This window comes from Ambystoma mexicanum, chromosome 1q (assembly GCF_040938575.1).
Source record: "Ambystoma mexicanum isolate Mex_15411 chromosome 1q, UKY_AmexF1_1, whole genome shotgun sequence".
Classification (NCBI taxonomy): Eukaryota; Metazoa; Chordata; class Amphibia; order Caudata; family Ambystomatidae; genus Ambystoma; species Ambystoma mexicanum.
The window spans coordinates 925,325,632-925,352,906 of record NC_090922.1 but is presented as its reverse complement, the minus strand read 5'-3'; the positions used below and the strand labels follow the sequence as shown (position 1 = coordinate 925,352,906).

The following is a 27,275-nucleotide window of genomic DNA, read 5'->3' as shown; positions in this document are numbered from 1 at the left end:
AGGGCCGCGCTCAATAACTGCAAAATTTCTACGCCACAAAGAATAATCAGAGGTCCTCCTCAGAGCCAAACAAGTACAAGACATCAAATACAAAGGCTTGAAAATTAAGATATATCAAGACTTGTCAAACCTTACACTGAGTCGTAGACGGGGATGCAAGCCTTTGGCTACATGGCTCACAGAACAAGGAATCTGCTACAGATGGGGCTACCCTTTCACCATGACATTTGAAGCCAAAGGGGAAGACTACAGAGTCACCACACCGGAGGAAGCAAGCCCAAGTGCTAAAACACCTAACGGAAACTATGGACACCAGAGGTCCCCTGGGCCCCCAAGGAACCCACTCATCAAGACCACACAACATAAAAGCACAACCCCAAAGACGAAAGAGAAGCAAGGAGGGAAGAAAGAACGTCAAGCTGGGATCCCCGCCGAGCTTGCAACCTGCCTTACCGCGGAAAGCAAGAGCCGACATAAAACCAAAGAACCCTATTAAGGTATGGAGATAGGGGGACGCGATTACCCAAGGGCTTCCACGGAGAGGGGCAAGCCCAAAACCTAGTGGCCCTCAGTTTTAAGAGGGCGTCTCAACCTCAGAGACTCTGGATCACGCAAAAACCGTGACCACATCCTCACAGAGCTTGGACTACGGTAAAGACTGTGGTCATGTTTGTTTAGTTAGGTTTACAGTTCTAAATGGGGGGTAAGAGACTGAGGGCAAAACACGATCTAATACACGAAACAGAGCCACATAAAATGAAAGCAGGAAAAAAAAAAAAAATAAAATGGCCATGAAGAAGGAATCCAAACGTAAAAATGCAAATGGAACTCAGGATCAGGGCCAGGGACCTACACCGTAAAAGTGGGCACACTCAATGTTAAGGGACTTAACTCCCCCCACGAAAAGATCACTAGTCACAAGGGAATTCGACAGAGCCTCACTCGACATCCTTCATTCAGGACATCAGGCTTAAAACAGGAGAATGAAAGACAGATGAGAGGGAAAGGAGTGGGTCAAACATATTGGGCCTGAGCTGACCACAAGATAGGAGGAGTAGGCATAATACTGCACAAGAGGATAAAATTAACAAACCCAGAGGTTCACACACTGATGGGAGGCAGGCTCTTACTGGCTCAAGGGGAATGGGAGGGAACCCATATCACACTAGCGGGAGTATACACACCCAACGGTGTCCAGCCAAAGGATCAAAAAAAAAAAAAAATCGAATGCCCTTTTTTTCTAAACCAAAAGGACCAAAAAAAAGGGTTGAATGGTTTTTTTATTTATTTATGTATGGTTTAGTGTAGTGTGCAAAAAAAAAAAAAAAGTAAAAAGAAAATGGGGGGTTGGGCGGGGCACCCCCATAAAAAAAATTAAAACAAATAAAAAACAACCCTTTTTTTCTGTCCTTTTGGTGTAAAAAAAAAAAAAAATAAGGCATTTGATCCTTTTGTTTTAGATCCCATCACCTATAACCACACCCAACCAGTGTCAGGGGGCTTTCAACGAGGAGGCCCTGACCACCATAGTGGACAAAAGCAAAGGCCCCACAATAATAGGAGGGGACTTTAATACATGGGCGAACCCGCAAATATACAAACAACACGGAACAAACCCAAGGACACCCCCAAACACAACAGGAAATAGATTTAGGAAAATCCTAAGTGATGGAGGCCTCGTAGACATCTGGACTTCACAGAACCTAGAGTAGAAGGGATACGCATTTAGGTCTAGCGTCCATGACACTTTTACAAGAATCGATTACTAACCAATAAGGAACTCCACCCAAGAATAAGGGGAAGCACCATTAGACCAATCGCCTGGTCCGACCACGATATGGTAGTTGCCACCCTAGACATGGAGGGATCGGGACACAGGGACACCAGATGGCGCTGCAATGAGTTCCTATGGAGGGACAAGCTATTTGCTCAGGAACTAAGGACTGCAATTAAGGAATACTTCCAAATAAACGACAATGGAGAGGTGGGACCCACAACACTATGGGAAGCACGGAAAGCCATCTGGAGGGGACTACTGATCAGAGAGGGAGCCAGGAGAAAAAGGGAACGGAGGCTTCAGAAGGAGAAACTGGGTAAAGAAATAACTAACCTAGAAGGTTACACACCCAAGGGACATACCAAAAGGAACACCTGGACACACTAAAGCAAAAAAGGAAGAATTAAAAAAGCTTGAGATGGGGATACAATGCGAGAGTTGAAATTCCTAAAGCAAAAATTCTACGAAAAAGGGGGCAAGGCAGATAAAATGTTAGCGGCTAGACAGAGCACAAAGGGCGGAGAGATGGGTTGACAAGATTAAGCCACATGAAGGGGGTTATACCATAACACCAGAGGGAATAGCTAGCCAATTTGCAAACTACTACAAAGCTATACACCACGGAGGGCACTGACAGAGACAGAAATGCAAGACTATATCACCAGGACGAACCCAACGCACCTTTGTAGCACAGAGCAAGCACTCCTAGAATCACCCATAACCTCAGAAGAAACAAAAGCAGCAATAAAGAGCAAGAGGTGCACCAGGGGAAGACTGATAAACCATGGGCTTCTGCAAACAATTCTCAGATATCCTGGCCCCAATCGTGGCCAAGCTATTTAACACTGTACAAGAAACGGGTCAGGCACCACCATCCTTCACAATAGCCCATATAATTATTCCCAAAGCAGGGAAAGACCCGATATGCTTTAAATCATACCGTCCAATATCACTATTAAATACGGACGCAAAGATATATACAAGAACTTTGATATATCTCGCATGGAGGGAATCACGACTCACCCAGATCAGGTAGGATTCATGAAAGGTAGACAAGGGGCGGACGCCATGCGTAAAACGCTGGACATCATGGGGCATACGAAAGAAATGGAGGGGGAACAAGCACTACCAAGCCTGGAGACCCAGAGAAAGCATTTGATCGAGTGAAATGGGGCTTTCTCTGGACCATACTAAAAAAAAAACATGGGCTTCGAAGAACGATTTATAAGAGGAATCCAGGAAATGTATAACACACCTAGGGGAAAAGTGGTGGTAAATGGCAAACTTTCGAGGTCAACCTGACTAGAGAAACCAGACAGGGGTGCCCACTATCCGCCCTTCCTATACGCCCTGCCCCATCAATAGAACCCTTGGGAAACTCAATCAGAAATGAGAAGACTACAGAGGGAATCACAGTGGGGAGCAACGAATATAAACTCGCAATGTTCGCGGACGATATCCTCCTGTACTTAGCAGACCCATCGACCTCTACACCCTTAGTTCCCAAGACCATACAAGAATTTGGCAAATGGGCAGGACTAAAAGTGAACAAAGAAAAACCCACGCTATTCCCCTACAACATTCCAGATGACCCTGAAGCAATGAGCCGAGACATGGGTGGGATCCAGACAGAGCACCAAAGTTAAAATACTTGGGTATTAACGGTAGTCAGTCAAAATCTCGAAAACAAAATATCGAATACAAAAAGACCGAAAAAAAAAATATCGAAAAAAAAATATCGAATTTTTTATTTATATATGTTTTTGGGGTCAGGTAAGTAAAAAAAAGGGGTAAAATAAAAAAAAAATGAAAAAAAGGGGAGTTGGGGGGGGGAACCCCCCCATTAAAAAAAAAAACACATTGAAAAAAAAATTCGATATTTTATTTTTCGGCCTTTTGTATTCGAGATTTTGGTTTTCGAGATTTTTGAATTCGATATTATCACTATGAACCGGTATTAACATCACAAAGACAACAAAGGACCTCTACGAAGCGAACCTCCCTCCCCTAATGTTAGACTTAACGCCTGACCTAGCCAGAGGGGAAATAATTTACGAGATCATGGCTGGGCCACCTCAATGCAATTAAAATGGTAATTCTCCCAAAGATCCTGTACCAGTATCAAATGCTTCCCATTGACATCCCAGGAAAACAATTCTCATAGCTGAAAACCAAGCTCAAAGTTTCTGTGGCCGGGGAAAAGACAGCGAAAATCATACAACACTTTTACGAAATGTAAAAAAGAGGGGGGAGGGGGATGGGGCCCCCAGACTGCTATACATACTACCGAGCCCACCAACTCAGGCTCTGGTGCCCCATCTGAGAGGTGATAAACACAAACAATGGGTAACAATTGAAAACCATCTCTTAAACCCAGTGGCACTAGGGGAATGGCTAAAGCTCTGGTGGAGCAAAGGAGAAATGAAGGGACACACAACATGAGAGGAGTAGGAGAGGGGAGAGAGGAGTCAGATGAGGATAAGAAGAGAGGGGGTGGGGGGAAGTGAAGAGGGCAGAGGAGAAGTTTTCAAGGAGGGGAATGGAGGAGGAGGGATTTAGGGAAAGTGCAAAATGAGGTGAAGGTTGTGGTAGAGCGGATTGTGCAAGGAGTTGGAATGAGCGGAAACGGGAGGAAGCACAAGGGGAAGGAGGAACAGTGAGAAGGAAATGGTCAGCGGAGCGAAGGGAGCGGCAGGGGGAGTAGAAGGAGAGGAGGGAGGAGAGATAAGGAGGAGCAAGACCATGGAGGGATTTGAAGACAAGGCAGAGAAAGTAGAACTTTAGTTGTGAGTGGAAAGGTAGCCAGCCAAGGTGAGAGAGCGAGGAAGAGATGGAGTAACAGGAGGTAAGGAGACAAAGGGTACGGAGAGCAGAGTGGTATATGGATTTTAGAGGGGTAAGCTGAGATGCGGGAAGTTCAAAGATTAGAGAGGAGGAGTAGAAGAGGCGGGAAAAGATGAGGAAATTAGGAGTTTTGTGGCGTGGAATGTGAGGGAGGGACGGATTTTGCGTATATTGTAGAGGTGGTATCGGCAGGAGCGGGAGGTGAGTGAAATGTGTTGTGAGAAGGCGAGAGAGGAGTCAAAGAGAGCGCCTAGATTACGAGCTTGGGGGGAGATAGGGAGATTGGAGGGAGGAAAGTGAATGAAAGGAGGAGGGGAGGAAGGGGGAAGAGAGAGGGGAAGAAAAGGACTTCGGTTTTATCGGTGTTAAGAGAGAGAAAGCGGGAGGACATCCAGATCTTGATAGCAGTGAGACAGGAGGAGAGTTTAAGGTGGTCAGGCGAGAAGGAGGAGAAAGAAAGAGTGGAGTATCGTCAGCATAGAAGTGGTGAGAAATGCCAAACGAAGAGATGACAGGGGCAATGAGAGCGGTGTAAAGAGAGAAAAGGAAAGGACCATGTACAGAGCCTTGAGGAACACCGCAGTTAAGAGGGAAGGAAGGAGAGGACTGGCCTCCCCACGATACAGCAAAGGAACGGGAGGAGAGGTAGAGGTAGGAGGATAGCCATTTTAGAACAGGGCCGTTTAGAATATGGCCAATGAGCCATATCTGCCCCCCAACCCCATCAGAATTAAAATAAGGGAGCCGCAACGCTTCCAAAAATGGCTGAAAGAGGGCCTGGAAAGAGTAGGCCAAATGGTGAAAAGACAAATGTATCTCTCACCAAGAAATGGAGACATACCTACAACTCAAACCCCTCGGACCATTTATGTTTTTGCAATTGAGGGGAGTCTTGATGGCCTCCAAATGGAAGGACAAGCTACAAAGAGAACTAATAACCCTGGAAAAAGCCTCAACCACCAAAGGCCTAATCGCCACGCTATATGAGACCCACCTCAGCAACCACAGGAAAAAGGAAGGTTCCCTAAAGAAAAGAGGTGGGAGACAGACCTGGGCCCCAAAATTAATGACCACCTTTGGAAACCAATGTGTAAATCATTGGGTGGAATAACAAACCTGCGGATAATGGAAGGCGCTGGGGAGATTCAATAGCCCAAGGATATAGCAGTTATGCTTAGGTATTGGTTCATGGTCAGATCCAAGGAGTCGTATTGGGGTTTATAACTTTTTGCTTTATTGGTGCTTTCGCAATTCCACAAGGCGATTTAGAAACATCATAGTGGCGGAAAATGGCAGTTGTTGAACATTGGTGAGTGCAAACAGCCGACGTGCGTTTCAACCTAAGTCTTTTTCAGGGCTGTGAAGTGTGAATTGTGGTTTAGTGCATAGATTGGCGCAGTGACATTTGTATGGATCACAGGTGGATTTAGAAATTTCAACATTGATAGCGAAATCAAATAATGAACACATGTAGTTATGAATGAGATGGTAATGCATGAGATGATTATGCATTAGATAATTAAAATTCAGTCATGGTAAAGAACAAGGTAAGAGGTTGAGCCGTTACGTGGTGAAGGTGAGTGACAGTGAAGTGGTTTATAACAGAAGTACAATGGTGATCAGTTAATGCATATTTACATTGATAACAGATAGTCACATTTGTTAAAATAGCACACGAGCAAAGTACCAAGGGAGAGAAAGAGGGAGAGAAAATCGTTAGTTGAGGGAGAGGGCCAGTTGAATAAGTAAGGCAATGGGTTGAAGGATAGTGGAGCTTACACAATTAAGTAGTGTGGTGCGCTCTGATTAGGGCTGATAGCTGGTCCTCCCGTGTCCGGGTGCCAGTGGGGCTGATTAGCCTGATCTGTGAAAAAATGATTATGGATGAGGTTTGATGCACCGAGAATTGCTTGGAGAACACAATTGAAGGTGGTCCAGGAGCGGACCTGAGTGGGGAGAGAACGGAGAGTTGGAGGAGCGGCAAGAGTGCCGTGCGGATGGTGGAATGAGGATGCAGCCAGTGGCAAAAATCAGGACATGGGCTCCTGTTATGATTGCATGGGAGGCAGTGCAGGGGCCTGTGAGGCCATTTATAGAAGTTGTGGGAGTGCCGGACAAGTGAGGTAGTCAGCGCGGCTGACTCGGGGAATGTGGCTGGTGAGTCCCTAGGTTCTTAAGAGGTGCTGGGTCAAAATTGGACCGATACGGTCAGTGGCAGTGGTCGAGTGCAAGGGCAGTAGCCCCTCTGATAATAATGGGGTGTCAGAGCTGTCGCTGGTACTGGATGAAGGAAGAGCCCGGTGGCGCGGTGCCAATGCCATACGGGTGCGGGCAGGGGAAGAGGTAAAGTTGGGTGAACCGGGACCACAGGAGAGTTGCGGTCGTCGAGGTGGTCCCGTGTCGGGCAGGGGCATGGAGAGCCCAGTAGCGTGGTCGGGGCACCTGATTGGTGTGGTGGGCAAGCCGGGATGGCCCATGGTCTTACCTGGCGCCGCGATCAGCGGAGGGGAGCGTTGATCCTGTTTCCCAAAGAGTAGGTGGGAACGGATTAGAGAACTTCCTGGTTAATATGCACAGCTCAATATGATTGGTCGCGGAAGAAGCGAGCTGGTTGGTAGTTGAGTGGGTGGCCCTGATTGGTTGTTCTGCGAATGCCTGATAAAGGTAAACAGTCCAGCCTATTGCTGACAATGCGTGTTGGTGGAACATGATAAAAAAGGAACATTGACGCGAGCAAAGTTGGAGGTGAAACCCTGTAATATTTAGGCGAGGAAGCAGGGTGGAATATAAATGCTGTTGGGGGGTGGCCCCAGTGGTGAAGGAGTGAACACATACATGTTAATTGCAGGGGGGGGGGGGGGAATTCATGTCAAGAGGGGATAACCCAGTGCGTCTCTAAGGAGTCGGTGATAGTAATGGGGCGGAGAAAGCTGATGCTTGGAGAGATGTACGAGGTGCATCCAACCTGTGTAATCACGTAGGTCAAGGAAGCAAGACCCAGGGAGGGTTAATTTAAATGCAAGCAGGATAAGCTAGCATTGGGCGCCAGACAATCTAAGGCAACAATTTCTCAAGTTAAGTTAGAACGAGTCTGTACCAAAGAAATAAATAAATTCTGGGAGAGATTTACTCTCCAGTCTTACCTTGAACAAGAAAAAATCCCAAGGGGATTGAGAATCATTATTTTTCCAGACTTTACCAACCCAGATGACGCTGATTTGGCAGCTAAATGGGAAGAGAACTTGATCATGGGTTCCAAAATAAAGATGGAACTGTTAATTGAACTTGAACATGCCGACAGGGCTCACAAACGACTTGTTGTTGAGATAGATCAACTAAAAACCGACATAGAATCAAGTACCTCTCCCACGGCAACAAAAGACAAAAATTACAAAATCATGTATGAAATATTAAGAAACCACCAAGACGAAGTGAAAATCAGAAAATGTAGAAAATTTGCAAGGGATGAAAGAGACTACCAGGACAATAGAGTGTTCACCTTCCAATCCAAATTTGATAACATCCAGGGAACAAGCTCGAAGGAAAGCACCCCGGTAAGCTCTCCAGCCACATCGGACGCCGACAGCGAACCAGAACCTGGAACGGATGTGAACGAGGAACTAGACCAAACATTGGAAGCCATAAATGCACCAACAGAAATTACAGTACCACGATTATCTAGACAACATGAGATCAGCAGAAGCATTGGCTACAATTTTCTGGAAGAGATCCAACGCTACATAAAAGGAACACGCGGAACACAGCAACAACAACAAAAACAGGTCCGTTTTTTAGACCCTACCAGGGGCAACATACCGCCAAAATTAGAACCAAGAGAGGCAAGAGAGCGGGTACCAAGAAACACTCAAGAAGAACAAGAAAGCGCTATCAGATTAACAAGATCCAAAACACAATCGCAGCAGACAACACCAAGACCACGCACCTAGTAACCAATCTCTCCAAGCATATCCTTTCGGATCATGACATTGAAATCCTTAACAAAGGTCTCTTGTTCGCTCCAGCAAACAACACCAATTATGTGAAGGCGCAGATAGATCTGTTCAAATATACCAGGAAGCTCAAACTAAAGACATTTTTTGCCAAACAAATTAAATGGAAACCGGCCAGGACCATACCAGTACCATAGATCTGGAAAACCTTGAATATACTCACCTCTTAACAACTTTGGAGCATCCCCTTAACATGGAAACACAGACCATGCACCAGACCTTGCAAGAATTAGACATTGAGGAAAGAAATTTGAAAATACCAGAAATGAAGCTCAAATCGAAATTCACTCCCAACCTACAAAGTGACAATGCCATTGAAATATTTAGCCTGGCGGTCACAAGAGACCTCCAAGCATTCAAAGACCTGAAGAGAACCAAACACCCAAGAGGAAGAGATAACATTACCAATCAGGAAAGACTGGCACTGAAGGAACTACAAGACAACCACCAAATTATAAATCAAGGAAGCCGACAAAGGCGGCAATGTTGTCATCATGGACAGAGAAGATTACGTACAAATGGCCCTAAACCATCTTACCAGCCCTGGATGCTATACCACCATCAAGACAAACCCAGCAAAGGAAATCCTAACGCAAGCAAACACATTGTTAACCAAATGGCACAAACGCGGACTCCTGTCGGACGATGAAATTAAATATCTTCATCTTGAACATCCCAGGATGCCGACCATTTATTTTCTTCCAAAGATGCACAAAGAATTCCATAACATACCTGAAGGTCGATCCATACTGAGTGGAATGGGATGGATAACAAAGCCACTCAATCAATACATTAACAACGTACTAGCACCGGAAGTACCTAAAACACCGACCTTTCTGCGCGACACCATGCACACCCTCTTAGTTCTACAAAACATCAAGTGGAACAAGGACTACTTTTTGGTAACGCTCGACGTTAAAGCCCTCTACACATCCATTGACCACAAACTAGCTTTCAAAGCCATAGAACTTGCCTTTGCAAAATCCTCAGCCTCTTTTTGGTCACATTTGGAACTTACGAAGGAACTCTTGGAATTTTCGCTAACCAACACTGTCTTCCTATTCGACCAACATTTTTACAGACAAACGAAAGGCATTGCCATGGGGGCTACCTATGCCCCAGCAATGGCCAACCTTTTTATCTATCACTATGAACAGGTGCATGCTTTTGCCAACAATGACTTCTATCAACTAATTCACACCTGGATGCGCTACATAGACGACATCCTTATGATCTGGTGCGGAACCATGGAACAACTTGAATCATTCAACCAATATCTGAATCACAACAACTTTGGATTAGACATTTTTTGCATCAATTAGATAACTGAGGATAGCCAAATGGGGAATTGTGCTAGTTGGGACCCCAAAATGAAATCTGAACAATCATATACCGCCCCCCCCCAAAAGAATTATGGGACTTTTTTCCAAAACAGATGTGTCACAGTTCCGGGCACATGTTAACAACCCCAACAAAGATCAGACCGACACAGTACCAATTTGGCAAAATTTAACAGGTGTCAGTAACTAAGGAACACCAGCTTTTGTTTCATTAGCCTCAGGACACATCTAATTTGCTTATGGTTATCAAATTGCTTACTCTTTTCCAAATTGTGTCATCTATTTCATACATCTCAGCTGTTTATCATGTCCTACATTTTGGGAATTTGCACAAAAAACTAAAACAAACACTCCCCGCCCCCCTTGAAGGTGTTTTCACTCACTACTAGTAGGGAACTCACTGCCAAGCATAACAGACAGTCGTTCCTGGAGGAGCCTAATTTGTGATAGCCAGTTTCTTCCCCCAGTCCCAGCTTATATTTGTATTGCAAAAATTCAAATCAAAGTAGGAAATTAGCAACCGACACATTTACCACAAAAATCCCAGCTTTAATCCAACTCCACCCGATTTTAAATGTTCCAGTTATATTGCCAGATTCTCCTATAGGGATGCATTCCTGTGTAGTAGGAATGGTGTTTTACTATCTTCTAGACAGGTTCCCAAAGCTTTACTTGTATACGTGAGAGGGTAAACTATGCTCTTGCCGCCAGGGACTTCATCCATGAAGAGTACAGTTGGCAGCGGATATGGCTTTACAAAACTCACTCGCCAGTGAGTGGCATCCAGATTTCCCCATCATCCCTGTCATGAACCAGTGATGGGAGGAGTGCAATAAGAAAGCCTTGAGGTATAAATGTAACCTCGGCATGCCCAAAAAAAAAAAACATTTAAAAAAAAAACGTTTGCATTGGTCTGATCATGCAGAACTGCTTAACTTTGGGACATTTGCCGATTCCCCATAGTAGCCTATTAAATACAGAATACATTCTGTCTTCACATTTATTTGGCAAAGTGACTGAAGGAGAGATACACATGTAACAAAGTCTTAATAATGCAGACCTTTTAATAGCATTAACCTTCCACCATAAGGATAGGTTTAGAGTGCTCCGATGTTCATAAGGAACAGACAACATATCCTTAATAGGTTATAGAGTTGCCTTCATCAAATCATGCACTCCCCGGCTAAACCAGAAGATACTAATGTACTTGAACCCTTCTCTTGCCTACTGCACCTGCCATGGAGTGAACTTAGAACTAATACAAGGCAAGGTCAGTGGGTATACTATCATTTTACCTCAACTGATTGAATGTCCAGACACATTACCAACCCCTCCAATAATGTTAGAAGGTATATTTTTAGGTTGAGAAAGGTACAGCAGCAAGTCATCTGCATATAATAATACTTTATGTACTAACATGTCCGGTGTCCATGACTCTCAAATGCAGGTTTCATTGATCCACAAGGCAATATCCAGGTAAAAAAGAAACTTTCAATAAACCGAAACCCTTCAGTGCGCATGCTCTATATTGTACATTCTCTAAAGAAGGATAGCCGACACGTCAACAAAACATTTCTACGAGACACAAAGTTTCTGAGCAACCCCTGCCATCCAAAACCCCTTAGCCTTAAAACCCACCAGGGCTCATACTTTCCAATGAAAAGGGGTGGTCCCAAAAGGTCAAGGTTGCACACTTAATGCATCCTGCTAGCAAAGAACAAAGCCTCATTATATCAGCCTTGGATGCCAGTTGCGCTTCATGTAAGCCAATGTTACCAGTGAGGTCACCTTGTCTTAACTCAGTCAGTCAAGGTGCATATACTCCTTACAGATTCCCATACACTTTGAGGCAAGCCAAAGCATTAGCAATATGACTTCCACTCCCCGGTGCCACTTTTCTTACGAGAGCGAAAGCTTAGATCCTGCTTGCATATGCCAAAAAGGCAAACACGTCAGATGCGAGAGATGAGAAAGCGAGTAATCCAATCAGCTTTGTTGAGAGGCCTTCATTGCGAAGACATGCGCAGTAAATCCTACGCTCTCTACCTCACATAAGCAAGAAACGTTGTGTAAACATGACAGGTTACAGGGCATAGTTGCTATAATACTGCAGTGCTCGGCCTAGGGAGTACATACCATTTCCAATTGCCAATTTTCCTCCACCATCACATCCTGCTTCAAGCCCAGTGTGAAGATGCATCCTGTAATGGAAATCCACAAAGGGTACCACCTGCACCAAGAACAACCCTCAGGGGGCATCAGTGACGATACCGTCAGTCAACACAAAAGCGTTCTGTTACATTAGACTACACTCAAAGGACTGCTCCCAAAATGCCACCTACCTTCTGGTGTGTGAACCCTCGGAGCTCATTCAATGTAGTTGTACAGGAGCTGGCAATAGCTTGCAGCATCAGTTCTGTTGGGGCCACGAAAGGATGAACCCTATGTCAGCCAATTTATGCATATGCCCGGGACCTTTGGCTCCACACCCCCTGTGGTACCCAGACAGAGTGGCACCACTTTTGGAGGCTTCTGTGGAGAAGCCCGCCAAAAAGTGGAACAAAGGGCTCGACTTGGGTTGGAGTCACAGAAGAGAACACAAACGCCATTTTAGAATCGAGTCCTGGCAAAAAATACCAACCAGTGAATTAATATTAAATAAATAAACCGGCGGTATGTTCGAGGCTATGAGAATTAAATAATTGAAGTTGGTAGCCTCGAACAATGGGAAAATCCGATAGGGATATATTTGCGGTCGAATATAAAAAGTATTATCCACTGCCACCAGCCAAAAATCGATCAGGGGGGACGGAGACGTGCCCCCTTGACTAACAGACCCCGGGGCAATCAAATTGCCCCGACCAGTACGTCCACAATATGATGGTTTGTACTGGTTTCGGTTAATAATTTGGGACTAGTAAAGCCAATGGTGACTTTACATGCCCTGGGAGACAGTAGTCAGTCCCAGGGTATGGAGTCTATGGTGGGGTGTCACTATGACACCCCTGTGTCACTGCACGGAGGGTGCTGTGTAACACACATAGTAACAAACACATGAGACCCTATGGAGTAAAGGACCCCATAGCCCATAAAACACATTAACAGTCAAAGGAACATAAATCATGTCCAAGAGTGGGAGAAAATAAATAAATAAATAAATAAATAAATAAATAAATAATAATTAAAAAAAAAAAAGTCTCACTCTTGGCAGGAGAAAAAAAAACTCCAGAAATCCAGCAAAGCTGCTGGGGGACTCACTAGGTTAGGAAATTCAGCCTAAAGAGAGAATTCTCCCTAACAGGGAGGAATAAGTTATAGCTAAAAAACAAGGGTGGAAGCCTTGGGTGCATAGAGTTCGATATGAAACAAGCAGAGAATGTAAGGGTCAGCATGACACTGTCTCCCCCCGCCTGTGCAAGTCCCCAGGTTTCCTAGGTGCACGCCATAACGATGAAGTAGTGTTATCGTACAAAAGTAACCATGAAACAGCAACATGTGAAAGGCCTGACCTTCAGTCCCTTGAGAAACGAGCCCAGCTGACCCCATGTGAGAGGAGACAAGAGGATGAGACTAGAGCCAATCATAGCCCGGTATCCCCTATGGACAGACCCATGACTAGGGTCTCACCAACCAGCCATGCGAGTTTCCACCATATACAATGATGTCACTGATGATGCTGTATACCCTTATAATGTGTTGTTCATGCAGACTCTGGCAGAATGTTCTCGAGCAGCAGAGTCCTTTGCTCGCACCTTTACTTTTTGTACGATTAAAACTGGTTATCCTTGCAAGCAATCTCCTGGCATTTTTTCCCTAGCAGGTTGTATTCCCTCTGGTGTGAGCTTACAGGGGCGTGCCTTCAATTGGTGACCCTGACGTGATCCCAGGGACCCGTACCTCCAAAGGTATCCAGGCAACTGCTCCGTAAGGGCCACACCCAACTACAGAGACCAGCCCCAAAAACAGTAATTCCTAGTGGCCATGCAGGAGCCATCTTCACAGAATCCTGCCTGCATGTTGGAGCTGCCCCAAGCAGAGGTGCAGGCCGATGTTGGAACCCCATGAACGGAGGAGTTTGGGTAAACACATGCACGCGAGTATAACCTTGCAAACGATAACAAGTTTGGGATAGATGTATAGGGAAGTGTGAACACGCGGCAAATGCAATTGGGAGTGTGGCACGTCTGTGGCTTATTGTGTTTTTAAGTACATAACTGTGGCGCATTAGTACAGGCGTAGCTCAACTAAGCAAGTACATGGGAGATGCAACCATCGGGTGAGGAACGCCCATAGAGTACATGTGAAAGGCCCTGCCGAAGTACTGCGACAAGATCAAGAAATATCACTACCAGTGGGTGACAGACCAGTAAGGGTGGGAGGGGGATGCCCCGCTCGTGGCCAGAGCAGGGCTCCTTCGACAGGAGTATACTAGAACACATGTCCATCTTTCTGATGGCAAAATACAATGGGAAACAATTACAAAACTGGAGGGAAATATTGAACTTCTGGATGATGTTCAAGGATACAGAGGAGGGCAGGGGGTGAGGGGAGCAAAACAATAATAGAGGCGCAGGCCCAGACGAAGATGAGAAAGCATCAACGGGACACAAGGGGATATACAAACACAACGTATGAGTCAACAGGCTCAAATGTACCAACACCAGCAAAAGCAACCCCTACCCCACATATCCCCCCTCCAGCGATCACAGCCCATGCTGAAGTAAGCTCTAAAGACTTAGCAGTAGCGCAGGCCTCGACGCGAACCGAACTAGCCAGACTACGAGCGGCATGTGACATAAAGGCAGACACGCCAGTGCCACCACCGACAGATGAGTAGAAGCCAGGAGACTTTACTTTGAATAGATAGGTCACCCATAAAAGCCATACACGTACAGCATGACAGCGACATGGATAACTTGGGTTCTGAGAATGTCGGGTCCTGTGGGGAAGACGAAGACAAGTGGAGCGAGTTCAATGAGGTAGAATGGTGAAGGCTGAACAGGAACCCCAACCCACCCAGAAGGTAGAGAGTTTATGGGACGGCAGGTTGGGGGAGAAGTTTGGCCGGATGGCAGTAGCAAGGAAAAAGGGAAGTGTAACCAAAGGCGGAAGCAACAGACTGAAAATGCAAATGCCCCATAACCATAAGGGGCAGGCAGACCACAATATGTACTATGGGCACAGATGGTCAAGAATACATTAATAAAGATGCTTCCGGCACAGGGGAGTGGATATACGCTTTTGAGAAGAACACCACGGGAGTACCCTTAGCAATAGGAGACAAGAAAAGCCATAATTGGAGATCAGGCTGCCGATGTGTGGGTGAAGGAAGGGTCTCCAGTGTTAGTGGCAGGCAACATATGGTCTGTAGATCTGCAGAGGTTGTTAGTATCAGCCAGGATTTCTGCCCCCTCAATGACGTAGTACAGAATGCGTTTCCCCTCGTTCCTAACACGGCCTCCATATTGTGCAGCATCTCCAAAGAAGCGACACACTTCATAGTGGTCGACTTACCAAAGAACGCCTTTTTCTCAATACCATTGCACCCAGACTCATAGTATCTCACAGCATTTACCCATGGTGGAAACCGCTATGAGCACACTAGTTTGCCCCAAGGGTATTGCGAGAGTCCTAGCATATTTAACAGGATATTGCACAAAGACCTAGGTAACTTCCATGTGCCCAGCACGGTCATCCAATACGTAGATGACTTAATGGTGTGCAGTAAAAGTGAGCAGGACTGCCGCAGAGACTCCATCACTCTGCTGCAACTGCTGGCCCGCAAGGGTTCCAAGGTTGATAAGGCCAAGCTCCAATACTTTCAGCTGGAAGTACTCTTATCTAGGACAGCTCATTTCAGCAGACTGCAAGACAATTATACCTGAAAGAGCAGCGACAGTGCGCGCCATGCCTAAGCCAGTTACAGTAAAACACATGCTGAAATTCCTGGGATTGTGTGACTACTGCAGGGCTTGGATTCTGGATTACCCAGCATACACAAGGCCACTCCTACAGGGCCTCAAGGAAGCACAAAAGGGCAGCCATAAGCTACAATGGACAACAGGCATGGTGCAAAGTTTCAATGACCTGAAAGAATTGATTTCCGCAGCTCCAGTTTTCGCCACCCCAGACTACACACAGGAATTTTATATATTTTACGGCACACTTATGACAGCTGTACTGACACAGAAGAGCACAATGGGCCATAAGCCACTGGCCTACTTCAGCGGTTCACTAGACTCAGTAATGCAAGGACAGTTTGCATGCGAACAAGCCGTCGCTGCAGCTGCCTTCTCTATTGAGAAGAGCTGCACAGTTGTAATAGGGTGCTCAGTTACATTGTACATGGAGCACTCAGTATTTGCAATCCTAGAAAGTTCGAAGTCCACCCTCACCACTCAGAGAGCATCAGCGTACAAGATTATCATCTCGAGCCCAAATGTCCATGTTGTAAGATGCAGAATAGTAAACCCTGCCATGTTCCTAACGGAACCGTGCACAGGCGAAGATTTACAACAACACGACTACGCCACCTCTGAGGGCGAAGAGGGGGACGTCCCCAAGGCCAAAGATAAGGGGAGGTGCTCTTTGTTGACGGGTCAGCAGCAATCGACCAGGACACGGGACAAAGACATATTGGGGCAGCAGTGGTGCACTTAGAAGCGGGGAGAGTATGAAACACTAGTAATGAAAAGGCTACCCATGCACTACTCAGCACAAGCAGCGGTGCCCATTGAAGCAGTTTAAGCATCAAAAGGTTGTCATGTGACCATCTACTCGGACTTAGCATACGTCACAACCGTGCACGCCGGTCTCTCGTGCTGGAAAAGAAGGGGCTTCCGATGAGCAGACAGATCACCCGTGCAACATGCAAGGCTATCAAGTGCCCTGATTTCCACCCCGACAGTCATCTGTAGTGGCGGTCATGAAATGCGCTGCCAATAACACCAACAAAATCGCATTGGGAAACTCAGCCGCAGATGCGGTGGCCAAAGCACCAGCATATCTCCCACTACTCATACTTGCGGAATATGTTGTTACTACAATTTCCACACAACCAGAGAAGGACTCGTGCACATCACTGCCCATAGAACAAATAGTAGAGCTCCAATATAGAGCACCAGAAGAAGAGAAAGACCTCTGGCTCAAGCGCAGGTACATACAATCACCCACTGATCTCTTATGGATGCAATCATGTACAGGGAAGTCAGTAATGAACATGGAACTACTACACACAGCCTTTAACAATTACACTACCCCTCTTACAGCTCAAAAGAACACATTGCAGTTGACATACAGGAGGATTGGATCATACCAAATCTCAAGATCACCTCTCAACCATGGTCCTACAATGCACCACGTGCCAAGTGTTCAGCACTGGAATGACAGTCTGCACGTTACAAGGCATCTTGTCCCGCCCCATTGGGCCATTCCGCAAGGTCCATATTGATTATGCAGACATGGGAGAGAGATGTAATGGTGCTCGATACCTCATTGTAGTAGTGTGTCCATTCTCGTGGTGGGTTGAGGCTGGCCCCTGCTCCCACCCAGATGCCAAATGTGCTGCAAAATTCCTCATACACGAGGTGTTTCCCCAGAGAGGAGTGTGCAATGTTTTGAGATTCAATAATGGCACCCACTTATTTAATGAACTCTTCAAGGAAATCACAGCACTATTAGGTATTAGACAATGGATGTGCTCCATTTACCACCCCCAAGCAAATGGCGCAGAACAAATCAACGGCCTTCTCAAGAGTAAACTTTCCAAACTGTGCAACAGCCTAAAACAAGAACTGGGTACATTGTTCAGCCCTGGCCCTGAATTTGCGCACTCAGCCAAGCAAGGACCACCACCTCTCCCAACACGAGATAGTAACGGGAAGGTGCATGCACACACTCATCTGCCCAGTGAGGATAGCATCATATGCTCGTAGAGCTTCAACAGTTCTGGGCGAGAAGTTGAAAGAACACTTGGCAAACTTAACACATGTGATCAAATGCGTCTCATGACAAATGGCACCACCTCCCCCAGACAGCACCCAAAACACTCCAGATCAACTTACAGACAAAACACCCGCCCAACCACAGTTGCAGAGGGGGGGGGGGCAGGGGGCTAGTGTATGTTAGAAGCTTTGTGCGCAAGTGGCAAAATCCCAGGTCCAACGGGCCCTGCAATGTGGCGTTTTCCACCCCTCTCGCAGTAAAGGTGAAAGGGCTTTGATATTGGATACACCTTTCAGACATTCGCAGGGTACTGCCAAAATCCTCACCAGTACCCGAAGCCAACACATCTAGTCTACCTCACCTTACTTAGCTTAATGCTGCCAATCTAAGTTCATGTGCAAAGATGCCAGACATGCATTGCTGCCAAATACATAAGCTCTGTAAACTAAAACAAACTCTTTTTCACCCTCCCTTTTGCCCTTCACTCCTTCCCTCTCCTCGCCCTACCATCCTGATTCCGTACACGTTCTTGTTCCCATTCCAGGAGAATGAAGATGCATGGTTCAACGTCAAATTGTTCATTGCATAACGATTAAAATGTCATTAGTTCTACTACAATGTATTCTTATCAATATGGCTTGCATTTTACTGCTATCTTGTTCACCTTCCTTATGCTAATGTTGAGCATTAATTTATCGGGGCAAGCCATCTAAAAGAGGGCGTGGGGGAACCCGAACAAAAGCACACCTCTCAATATAACTAAACAACTGTATATATGTATAAAATGTCCCAAGCAAGTAACACCAGCGCTCGTATGACTGTATGTACGAGTAAAATGTTTGAAATATTACTTACCACTATTAAAAACCTCTTTTGTAACAGACATAGTAGTAGCACCACTGTTAGCAGGAGCATATCACCAAGGAGATATATATTGCGCCATGATAGGATGAAAAGACAAGCGCAAAGGCCCAAATACGATGCATACCTTGACCTATGCCTGGATGCTGTCAAACATATCCATCATCCCGAGCACTCAAACAGTTGGTATTCTGACAGGAGTGTAGTAGGTAGACTGACAACTAATAGTAGTTGCTATGTATGCTCATTGATACAGCACGCATCGGGGCACCCAAGGTTCTAGTACCACAAGAAGTACCAATTATAGAGGCACAATCTCGGATTCATCCATGTAGGCTAAAAGGCACCATCCAGACACACAATGTGCATCTACAACACATTGATCCAGATGCCTAGAAATGCAAAGCCAATCCGACTAACACCAACTGTTTAAAGCAACCATATCTGGTGATCAAAGGAACAAAATATGTTAACAACAAATGGCAGGAAACGAACCTCACGTTCCGAGCTGAAGGCCTCCTGGGTTACCAAGAAAAAACAATGGCCCTCATGGAAAGAACATGTGCACAAATGTGGACAGAGCATGTGTCAATTACGTCGGTTATATCTTCTTCAGAGGAAAAAGCAGATTCACCCCCTTCCCCCAACTCCTCACCTTCCACTTTCTTCTTAGGTTTTCTTTCCTTGTGTCTTGAAGGCTTCTTTTTTTTATGAAGATAAGGACGCCCTCGATAGGATGTCACCGTGCCACTAAGATAGGGGCAACGGGGGCGTTCCCACTGGGAGCGCCACCCAGGGGAAAAAGCCAACGGCACAAAAAACCCCTAAAGACTTCCTTCTGGTAGAAGTGCGAAGTAGACTGAAGCGCTGGAGAATGGTAGGTGGTGGAAGAGTCGACCATCCAACCGGCACCGGTTGGAACCAGAAGCGCAGCGAGGTACCAGGTAACACCAAGGCAGGTCGGTAGATAACACGGGACTGGAAAACAGTAGATCCAGCAGGGTACAAGGGAGTAGCAAAGACAGTCCGGTGAGCAGGCAGGGTCAGTAAACCAGCGGATCCAACAAGGTACCAGGGAGTAACAAGGAACGGAAAAAGGGAGGAAGGGAAAAAGGAAGGAAGGAAGGCAGCAAACAGCGAGAAAAGGAGGGAAAAAGCTAACTAGAAACAAGGGAGAGGCAGAGTAACCCTAGCAGGGCAAGAAAGACAATAAAAAAATGCTAGCAGGAACAATCACGGGAGCGGCAGCAACACTGGAAGAAATCCGGAACGTTGCAACGCGCACGTAACCCGGAAGTGGTGGAATTTATACCTCCGGCCTCATACGCACGCAGCGTCCAGGACGGCGCAGGGAATCGCTGAGCAGGAAAATCAATGACGGACTGTCACGCCAGCGATCCCGCCCCAGCGATTCCATACCCGCCATCTCTGCCGTGATGTGACAGCATGTTACAAAACTGACATGAATTGCAGCTATGGAGAAGCCAGTGCACCAAGAGAAGAACAACGAGTTGTATTTTTTTAAGCAAAGGAACTGTATTTATTGGTTCCAACGAGCGATGCAACAGAACATTATTGATTCCAGATCCGAGGAGAGGCACAGCAGCATTGATGGACTATTGGGTGTGTGGCCAACAAGCGTACTTGCACCTCCCGCCATCATGGCGGGTCTATTGTTTGCTGGCCATGCTACACTCAGCACTACTAGTAGTTCCAGAAGAACACTTGCAAGGGGGCCACTGCCCAACGAGGCACCGACAGTGTCCTCAAAGATCACAGAATAAAACATGCTGCCACCACCACGCATCCTCCCTGAGAAGAAGCCATATGACCAGCTGTGATGAAAACAAGAGAACATCAAGCTATCTATCCAAAGACTTATCGAAACTGTTTGCTTGAAATACAAATTGTTCAGTTCAGCAGAGAAATCCTTCACATCATTATTGCTACTCGACGTACAAGCACGAGCTAATGCTAAATGGCTCCAAATTGTGTGCTAGGAACTGGTCCAGCTAGCGAATGATACAGAGCAAGGGTTCAACGTCATATGGGTCGAGCCACGCGCACTGAGACTGATGCAGAACGGTTACGTGTTGGATATGCTGAGGGCAATGGAAGTTCGTGCCTTCTGAAGATGCAGAAAATGGGTCCCTTTCACATGCCATAGCTGCATTTCATGACCTAGGGGCCAAGATGAAGAAAGAAGCTTGTGTTCAAGAGTAGAACTGGTTCAGCTGGGCTCCGTCCTGGCTGGGAACAATGGTGAAGATGTTGGTGCCCATCATCGTGTTTATCCTGGTTCTTTTTTGCACGTGCCAATTGGGGCTCCGATGTTGCCCCAAAGCAGTACCTAATAGCACAATGACGATGGTTTCAATTGGCATTTCAAAAGTACCTCATAACACAAAGGAAGTAGAAGTACAAACTAACCACCCCATCCACCGCATGGTCCCCATACCCTATGGAGATGAAGTATACTTAGACTGTGGCTGCTTCAAAATAGGAATAGTTTGTCTCTGTTATTTATTTTAGGGGCAACTTAAGGTGCCACCCTTTATTTTGTACACACAACCAAATTAAATATGGCGTTTGCTTTGCTCTATTTTTAGCATATGATTACTAATCAGCTGGCTTTTTCACCATCGAGTTAGGTAATTTATGTGTCTTTGCTGTAGAAGGGTGTGATTTACATTTGTGACATTACAATTGTATTGTTTTCGATACGCTGGAGCCACTCACCTCAATTTGGCTGGCTCCCCTCAATTTCCATGGTGGCAGCAGGGATTTTATGAGAACACATAGATTGCTCATTCCGTGCTCGCAAAAAAGAAATGGCCTACCACAACAGGTCACATGATAAGTGCTAAATATTGAGATCTAGTGTGCCGTACCAAGTGGTAATGGTCAGAGCCAACATCAAAAGCCCTCAATGCGATCTGGCTTATTAATTCAGGTGGCGGATCCTTTTCACCCGGTACGCCCGCCAAATTCATTATCGCCCAAATATTAACCAGATCACTTAAAGTGTTGGTGCATTTTTACAGATCCCAAAGTTGTGACATGCAAGTTAAAAAAATAATCTCTGGAGCTGGCACTCAGTGAGTTATTGTAACCAGTCTAGTACACATTGATGATAGTCCAGACACAGACCTCCTTTGAGCCTCTTAGTTAAGAAGTCTAGATACACTTTATTATAAATATATACAATAGATATCTGGTTCCAGTTACTCTTTAGCATTTACACGTTAAGAGGCCATCCTCATTCACTCCAGCTCAGGCCCCCAAATAACACATTTAGAACATTCACACTCACTCATGAACATCTCCCGAGCTGTCAGTCACACCATGCACCAAAATTCAAAGAGAATTCAGAGATGGCCAGCAGAACAGGACAACATTCATACATTATAACATCTATCCTCTTTATAAAAAAAAAGTCCTATCCTGCTGAGACGCATTGTTTAGCAGCAATGACAACCTGAAACTGCTATACTAGTAGCAGCTGAAACGTACAAGGCAGCTCGTGCAACTTTTTAATAAGGGACGAGTGCACTTTGACAGCAAGAACACTAAAAACGAAAAAAGGTGGCCAAACAATTGCTTTCATTATAGGAAGTAATGCAGAACTAAGAAATGGAGCCGGACTAAATGTGGCATGTGTCACTATGGTAGGCTATCGACTTTTTTTGTAAATGCATTACACGATTCAATTGCACCATTGGGAATATACGAGCGGCAAACACTTCAAAGCTGTTACAATACAAAATAAGATGACCTACGACCAGCCAAGGGATTGGATGGACCTACCAAAGCCTCCTTGCCCACAGTCAGGATGGCGGTGTAGGACTCCAAGTAGACCCGGCTGCACTGCTTGATCACCTCCAATCCTTTCACTGTGATGTCCGTGGTGTCCCCCAATCCCAAACCTACGAGGTAGAGCATATCGTCGGTGGGTGTAACGGTCAGTAATTTTTGCCTCAATCTGAAAGCCAGAGCCCTAATGCTGGGTATAGAGACTGTAGAATAGATTCTGCTTGCCTTTCACACATGTGTAGGAACCACATTCGAGAAACGGACCTTACCCAGGCTCGTTCCCATGTTCATCACGTGGGTTGCACGTTCAGTCGTGTCTGGGAAGTCACGTGCCTCAGGTTGCACACTTCATCAGCTTGTTAGGCGTGGCAAGAGCGGGGAGGCTGGTGCAGCCTCGTGGCCGAGAGGAGGAAAGTCGGAGCGTGGCGAGAACTGACGAACACCGTTATTCCTATGTTAGCAGGCGAATTTAATTTACGGTAATTCGTAAGGCTATCGCATACTTGTTTGTTATTTTAGTGAATGGGGGCAATTTGGCCTGTCTGGAGACAGTCTCTAAATGAGCCAGCGCAGCAGGCGCACGGAAGAAAGCCAAACGAAAATGTAGGGATCAGCCACACAGACTCAAGTCTATCTAATCAGCACTGATAAGCTTCAACTTTCTATGTTGTGTTTATGTTTTAGTTTATAAATATAATACGAGATTAATTTGTAACAAAAACGTCTCACTTGCCAAGCACCCTATACGCCCATTCACTTCAATGGGCTCACCCCACCCCAAAAGAAAATCAGGTGTTTTCACCCGCCTTGATGTAAAAAAAGGTTGAGAGCTATGGGGTAAGGTAACAAGATTTTCAATATAAAAAACTGGGATGTCCACAAATGCAAAGAAACCACCAAGGCGGATGCTCAAAGCACCCCATCACACAGTATATCTAGGACTGGACAGCTATCCTCCATATAAAATGCATAGTTTTGATTTAAAATGTAATCATGTAATTAATAAGAGAGCTTTTGCTGTGATTACTCCAATTGATATTAGAGGCCAGTTTGTCCTGTGCAGAGGGTGTATTTGCAATGATCACCCGAAGGGATCGACAAAACCTAATGAGGTGCTTATATAAGAACGTCAGCGCAAATTTGTGCAGTATTAGAGAAGACGATGAAGGACTTATCCTGAGACATGTGTTCTCACTTTTTCACATTTGAGAAGAATTGCAAGCCCAATCCTTGCACAGACAACTTTGAACGCATCTAAACATAGCCTTGAAGACGGCCCATGGTCGAAACACATGTCGGCTGCAAGCAGACAACTACTACATCCTCTTTCTTTCTGATTAAACGATGTATTTGAGACAATTGTAACATATTATTGAATTTGTCTATTTAATTAACATTGGCTAGTATAATTTTCCATGGGATAGTAACTAATTAGTCTGCCCTGCGCAACTCACCAATCCAATCACCGATTGCCTATATTTTCTATGGAAGACATGGATAGGGCTTCCAGGCTTTGGTGACGCTGCTGGAAAGAAAACAATATTTGATCACCTTTTCTAATTTGAGGGCCTGCGCGCTCCCCAAGCGTTTCTATCCTTACAGTATGGACACTGATTATTTGTTATGTTATTTGATTTTATATTATTATATTTCTATAGTGCAGACCTAGCTCAGAAGCAGTGGAGCGCTGTACAGCAGAATTAAGGTACCATTAACAGACAAGGGTGTTGAGGGGCAGACAGTAACGCAGTATTGTGTGACCATGAAACAACACAGTAGCACTTTGTTGAGCTACTGATAGTCACCTTGTAGCTGGTGAGTGGTCACGGAGTCTAGGTAATGTGAAGGTGTAATCAAAATAAGAAGGGATTTCAGTTCTTGATAGAACAGGAGGAGAGAGTAAACGGTCCATATTGTTGCTCGGATAGAATTCCATAGGTATGGAGCATAGCAACAGAATGGCTGTGTCCTAGTTTTCTGATTGAGGGCCCATCTAGTCTCGAGTGTGGCAATGATCCTAATCTGGGTCTGTCGCAATCTCCGTATCCCGTGTTTTCACCGGCAGAAATCATTTTGAGGTAATTTACTTTCAATGATTACGGCTTCGGTAGGAGTAGTAGTGAAGGGGATGGAGGAATGGGGGCAGATCTTTAACAAAACATTGAAGTAAAATTTCACAGTTATCACTTCGAAGTAAACTCTTTCAAAGTGATTTCCGTCTGTGAAATGACATGTAACCTTTTAACTTAGCTGGCAGGCAAGCTAGTATGCTGGTTGAGGTAGCCTTGTAGGTGATGCAGGCACTTTTAACAGGATCCTAGCTGGTAAGGGTGTCATATCAGATTGCATATAGGGAAGGGGAAGTGGGGTTGAATTTGCATGCCACAGTATTGAGTGGACCCACTGTGTGGGAGCCATGCTAGTAGGGCATTTTCCCATGTAAGTGATCAATCATCACCAGAGTACACTACTGCTTGGAAGTCCTGAGGCGGCAGGAAGGGTTTGATCTTGTAAAGTAGGATGATTTGATGGCAGCACTTTTGGGCCTTTTAGCCATGTGTTGTTGAAAGGATACTTTAATTTCCACAATGAACTGAGAGATTTTCGCTAAGTGAGTTGCAGGGTAAATATGCCCAAGTGCATGCTGTCTAGCCACCTTTGAGTGAGGGCCTAGGATAACTAATTCTTTTTTTAAAAAAAACGTTATTTCTCAGACAGTCATATATCAAGCAGCATAAATGGCACTGCACAATGCGCTTTACAGAGTCCATTTGGGCGCAATATCAGAGAGTCATGTAACAGAAGTAAATGCAACAGTACAATAACAATATATTCCAGTCCACATTCGGTAAGACCACTCATTCTGTGAGATCCCCCCTTACCCCCGTTTTCCGCTAGATACAGTCTCAGTGGATTCCATATGTCCTTGGGTCTACGTGTAGTAACTGTAGTAAACACATAATCTTCTTTGTTTTCATTAGTGAATACCAATTCCCATAATCACTCATCTCTATGGGGTGGGGTGGGGCATGCTTTGACTTCCAGTACCTTAGAATTCATTTCTTAGCAATAGCGCATGTAATATTAAAGAAGCATTGTACATCAACTGAGACCTTTCCAATGTCGCTCAATAGGTACTTGAGCGGCGTCAACAATGGTGGAATTTTCAATATTTCACCCACAACTTCTGCAATTTTGCCCCAGAACGCTAGGATCGGGGGACACTTCCAATACATGTGAAATGAGTCAGTCTGTACCTCACCACACTTCAGGCACTCACCATTCATAACAGGATAAATCTTGGCCAATTTGGCTAGGGTGTAATGTAAGAGATTGTTTTGGTCAATTGACAGCATCTACTCCAATTGTCATCCTCCAGTGCTACCTCCAGATCTGCTTCCCACTTACCCCCCCCCGACCCCTTCAAGTCTACTGAGAAGTCCTCTCTGGACATGAGCCGCCCCTCTGGGAACATATCCCCTATGGTCAGCTGTGCTTGCTCATCCCACGATCTTTTGAGGTCCCTGTCGAAAGTGGAAGAGATGCCGGGGAAACTCCACAAAGAGACCGTTTTATGGTATGGTGGCAGAATGTCCAACTTGCAAAATATTCTCGACCATGTGTTGACCATGGTTCTAAATTTGTTAAAAGTGCAGTAGTCTATTTTATGGTCTCTAAAGATGACCGATTTCAAGTCCGTAGGTGACACTGCATATCTTTCGAATGGCAGGTGCACCACCTTTGGCCCATTGAAATACCAGTGACCTCAAAAGAGAGCCTGTGCAGCCAGGTAATAGAGCTCAAAGTCTGGGGCCGCAAGCATCCCTTGCTCATACTGCTCGGTCCTTTTTTCCCAGTAGATCCGTGTCACTCCATCCCCTTAAAGAAACAACGTAGCCAGTGAGCTAATCTTGAAGAAATTACATCTCGGTCATATGGGATATTACTAACTTCTGGAGCACTACCATTTTCAACAGCAAAATTCACCCATCTAATGAATTTGGGAGTCCCGCCCAAAGCTTCAATTTAGCAGTCAGCTGTTGTAGATACATCTCATGGTTATCACCATCTAACGATTGGTTAGCCCTAGAAACGGCGATTTACAGATATCTGAAATGTAGACGGGCCCATTGAAATCCCCCAATGTCAGCAGGCTGCCCTGTGGCTGGCATAAGGGGGAACAGTTCAGATTTAAAACCTGAATATCGTGTAAATGTAGTTATGTTCCCCATGATTGGGCCGAGAATCAGGACTATATAGTAGTGCATGTTCCGCATATAAGGATAACACTTGCAGAGGACCCATAATCCCGATGATCCCCCTATGCCCATGGGCATCCCTGATGATTGCTGCAAGCGGTTCAATCATTAGTGCAAACAATGGGGGGGACACGAGCAACCCCCTCCCTAATGGGAACGGGGTGGATAATGCAATGTTAGTGCAGACTCTGTTAGTTGGACCGGCATACAATAACCTGACAGAGCGAGAAAAATAAGGACAAGAACCGAATCACTGCAGCACTTAAAACAGGTAGCTCCATGAAACCGAATCAAGTGCTTTTTCAGCGTCTGGGATGCAACGACAGCCCGAGCCTGGGGGCTGATGTGTGATAGCACACACAATAAACGGCTCAGATTCAGAGCCATGGATCTGGTGGGAATGAATCCCAACTGTTCTGGGTGTACC

The 27,275-nt window shown here is 45.5% G+C and overlaps 1 protein-coding gene across 1 annotated transcript in view; it reads right to left on the bottom strand.

Moving 5' to 3' along the window:
• The window catches only part of DPH5 (diphthamide biosynthesis 5), an 843,469-nt gene extending 820,607 nt beyond the window's left edge, over nucleotides 1-22,862 (bottom strand). Inside the window, exon 1 of the mRNA XM_069641565.1 lies at nucleotides 22,584-22,862. Within this exon, the coding sequence (XP_069497666.1) occupies nucleotides 22,584-22,718 (135 nt within the window). The 5' untranslated portion in view covers nucleotides 22,719-22,862. The remainder of the gene's footprint in view (nucleotides 1-22,583) is intronic.
• Nucleotides 22,863-27,275: the final 4,413 nt, after the last annotated feature.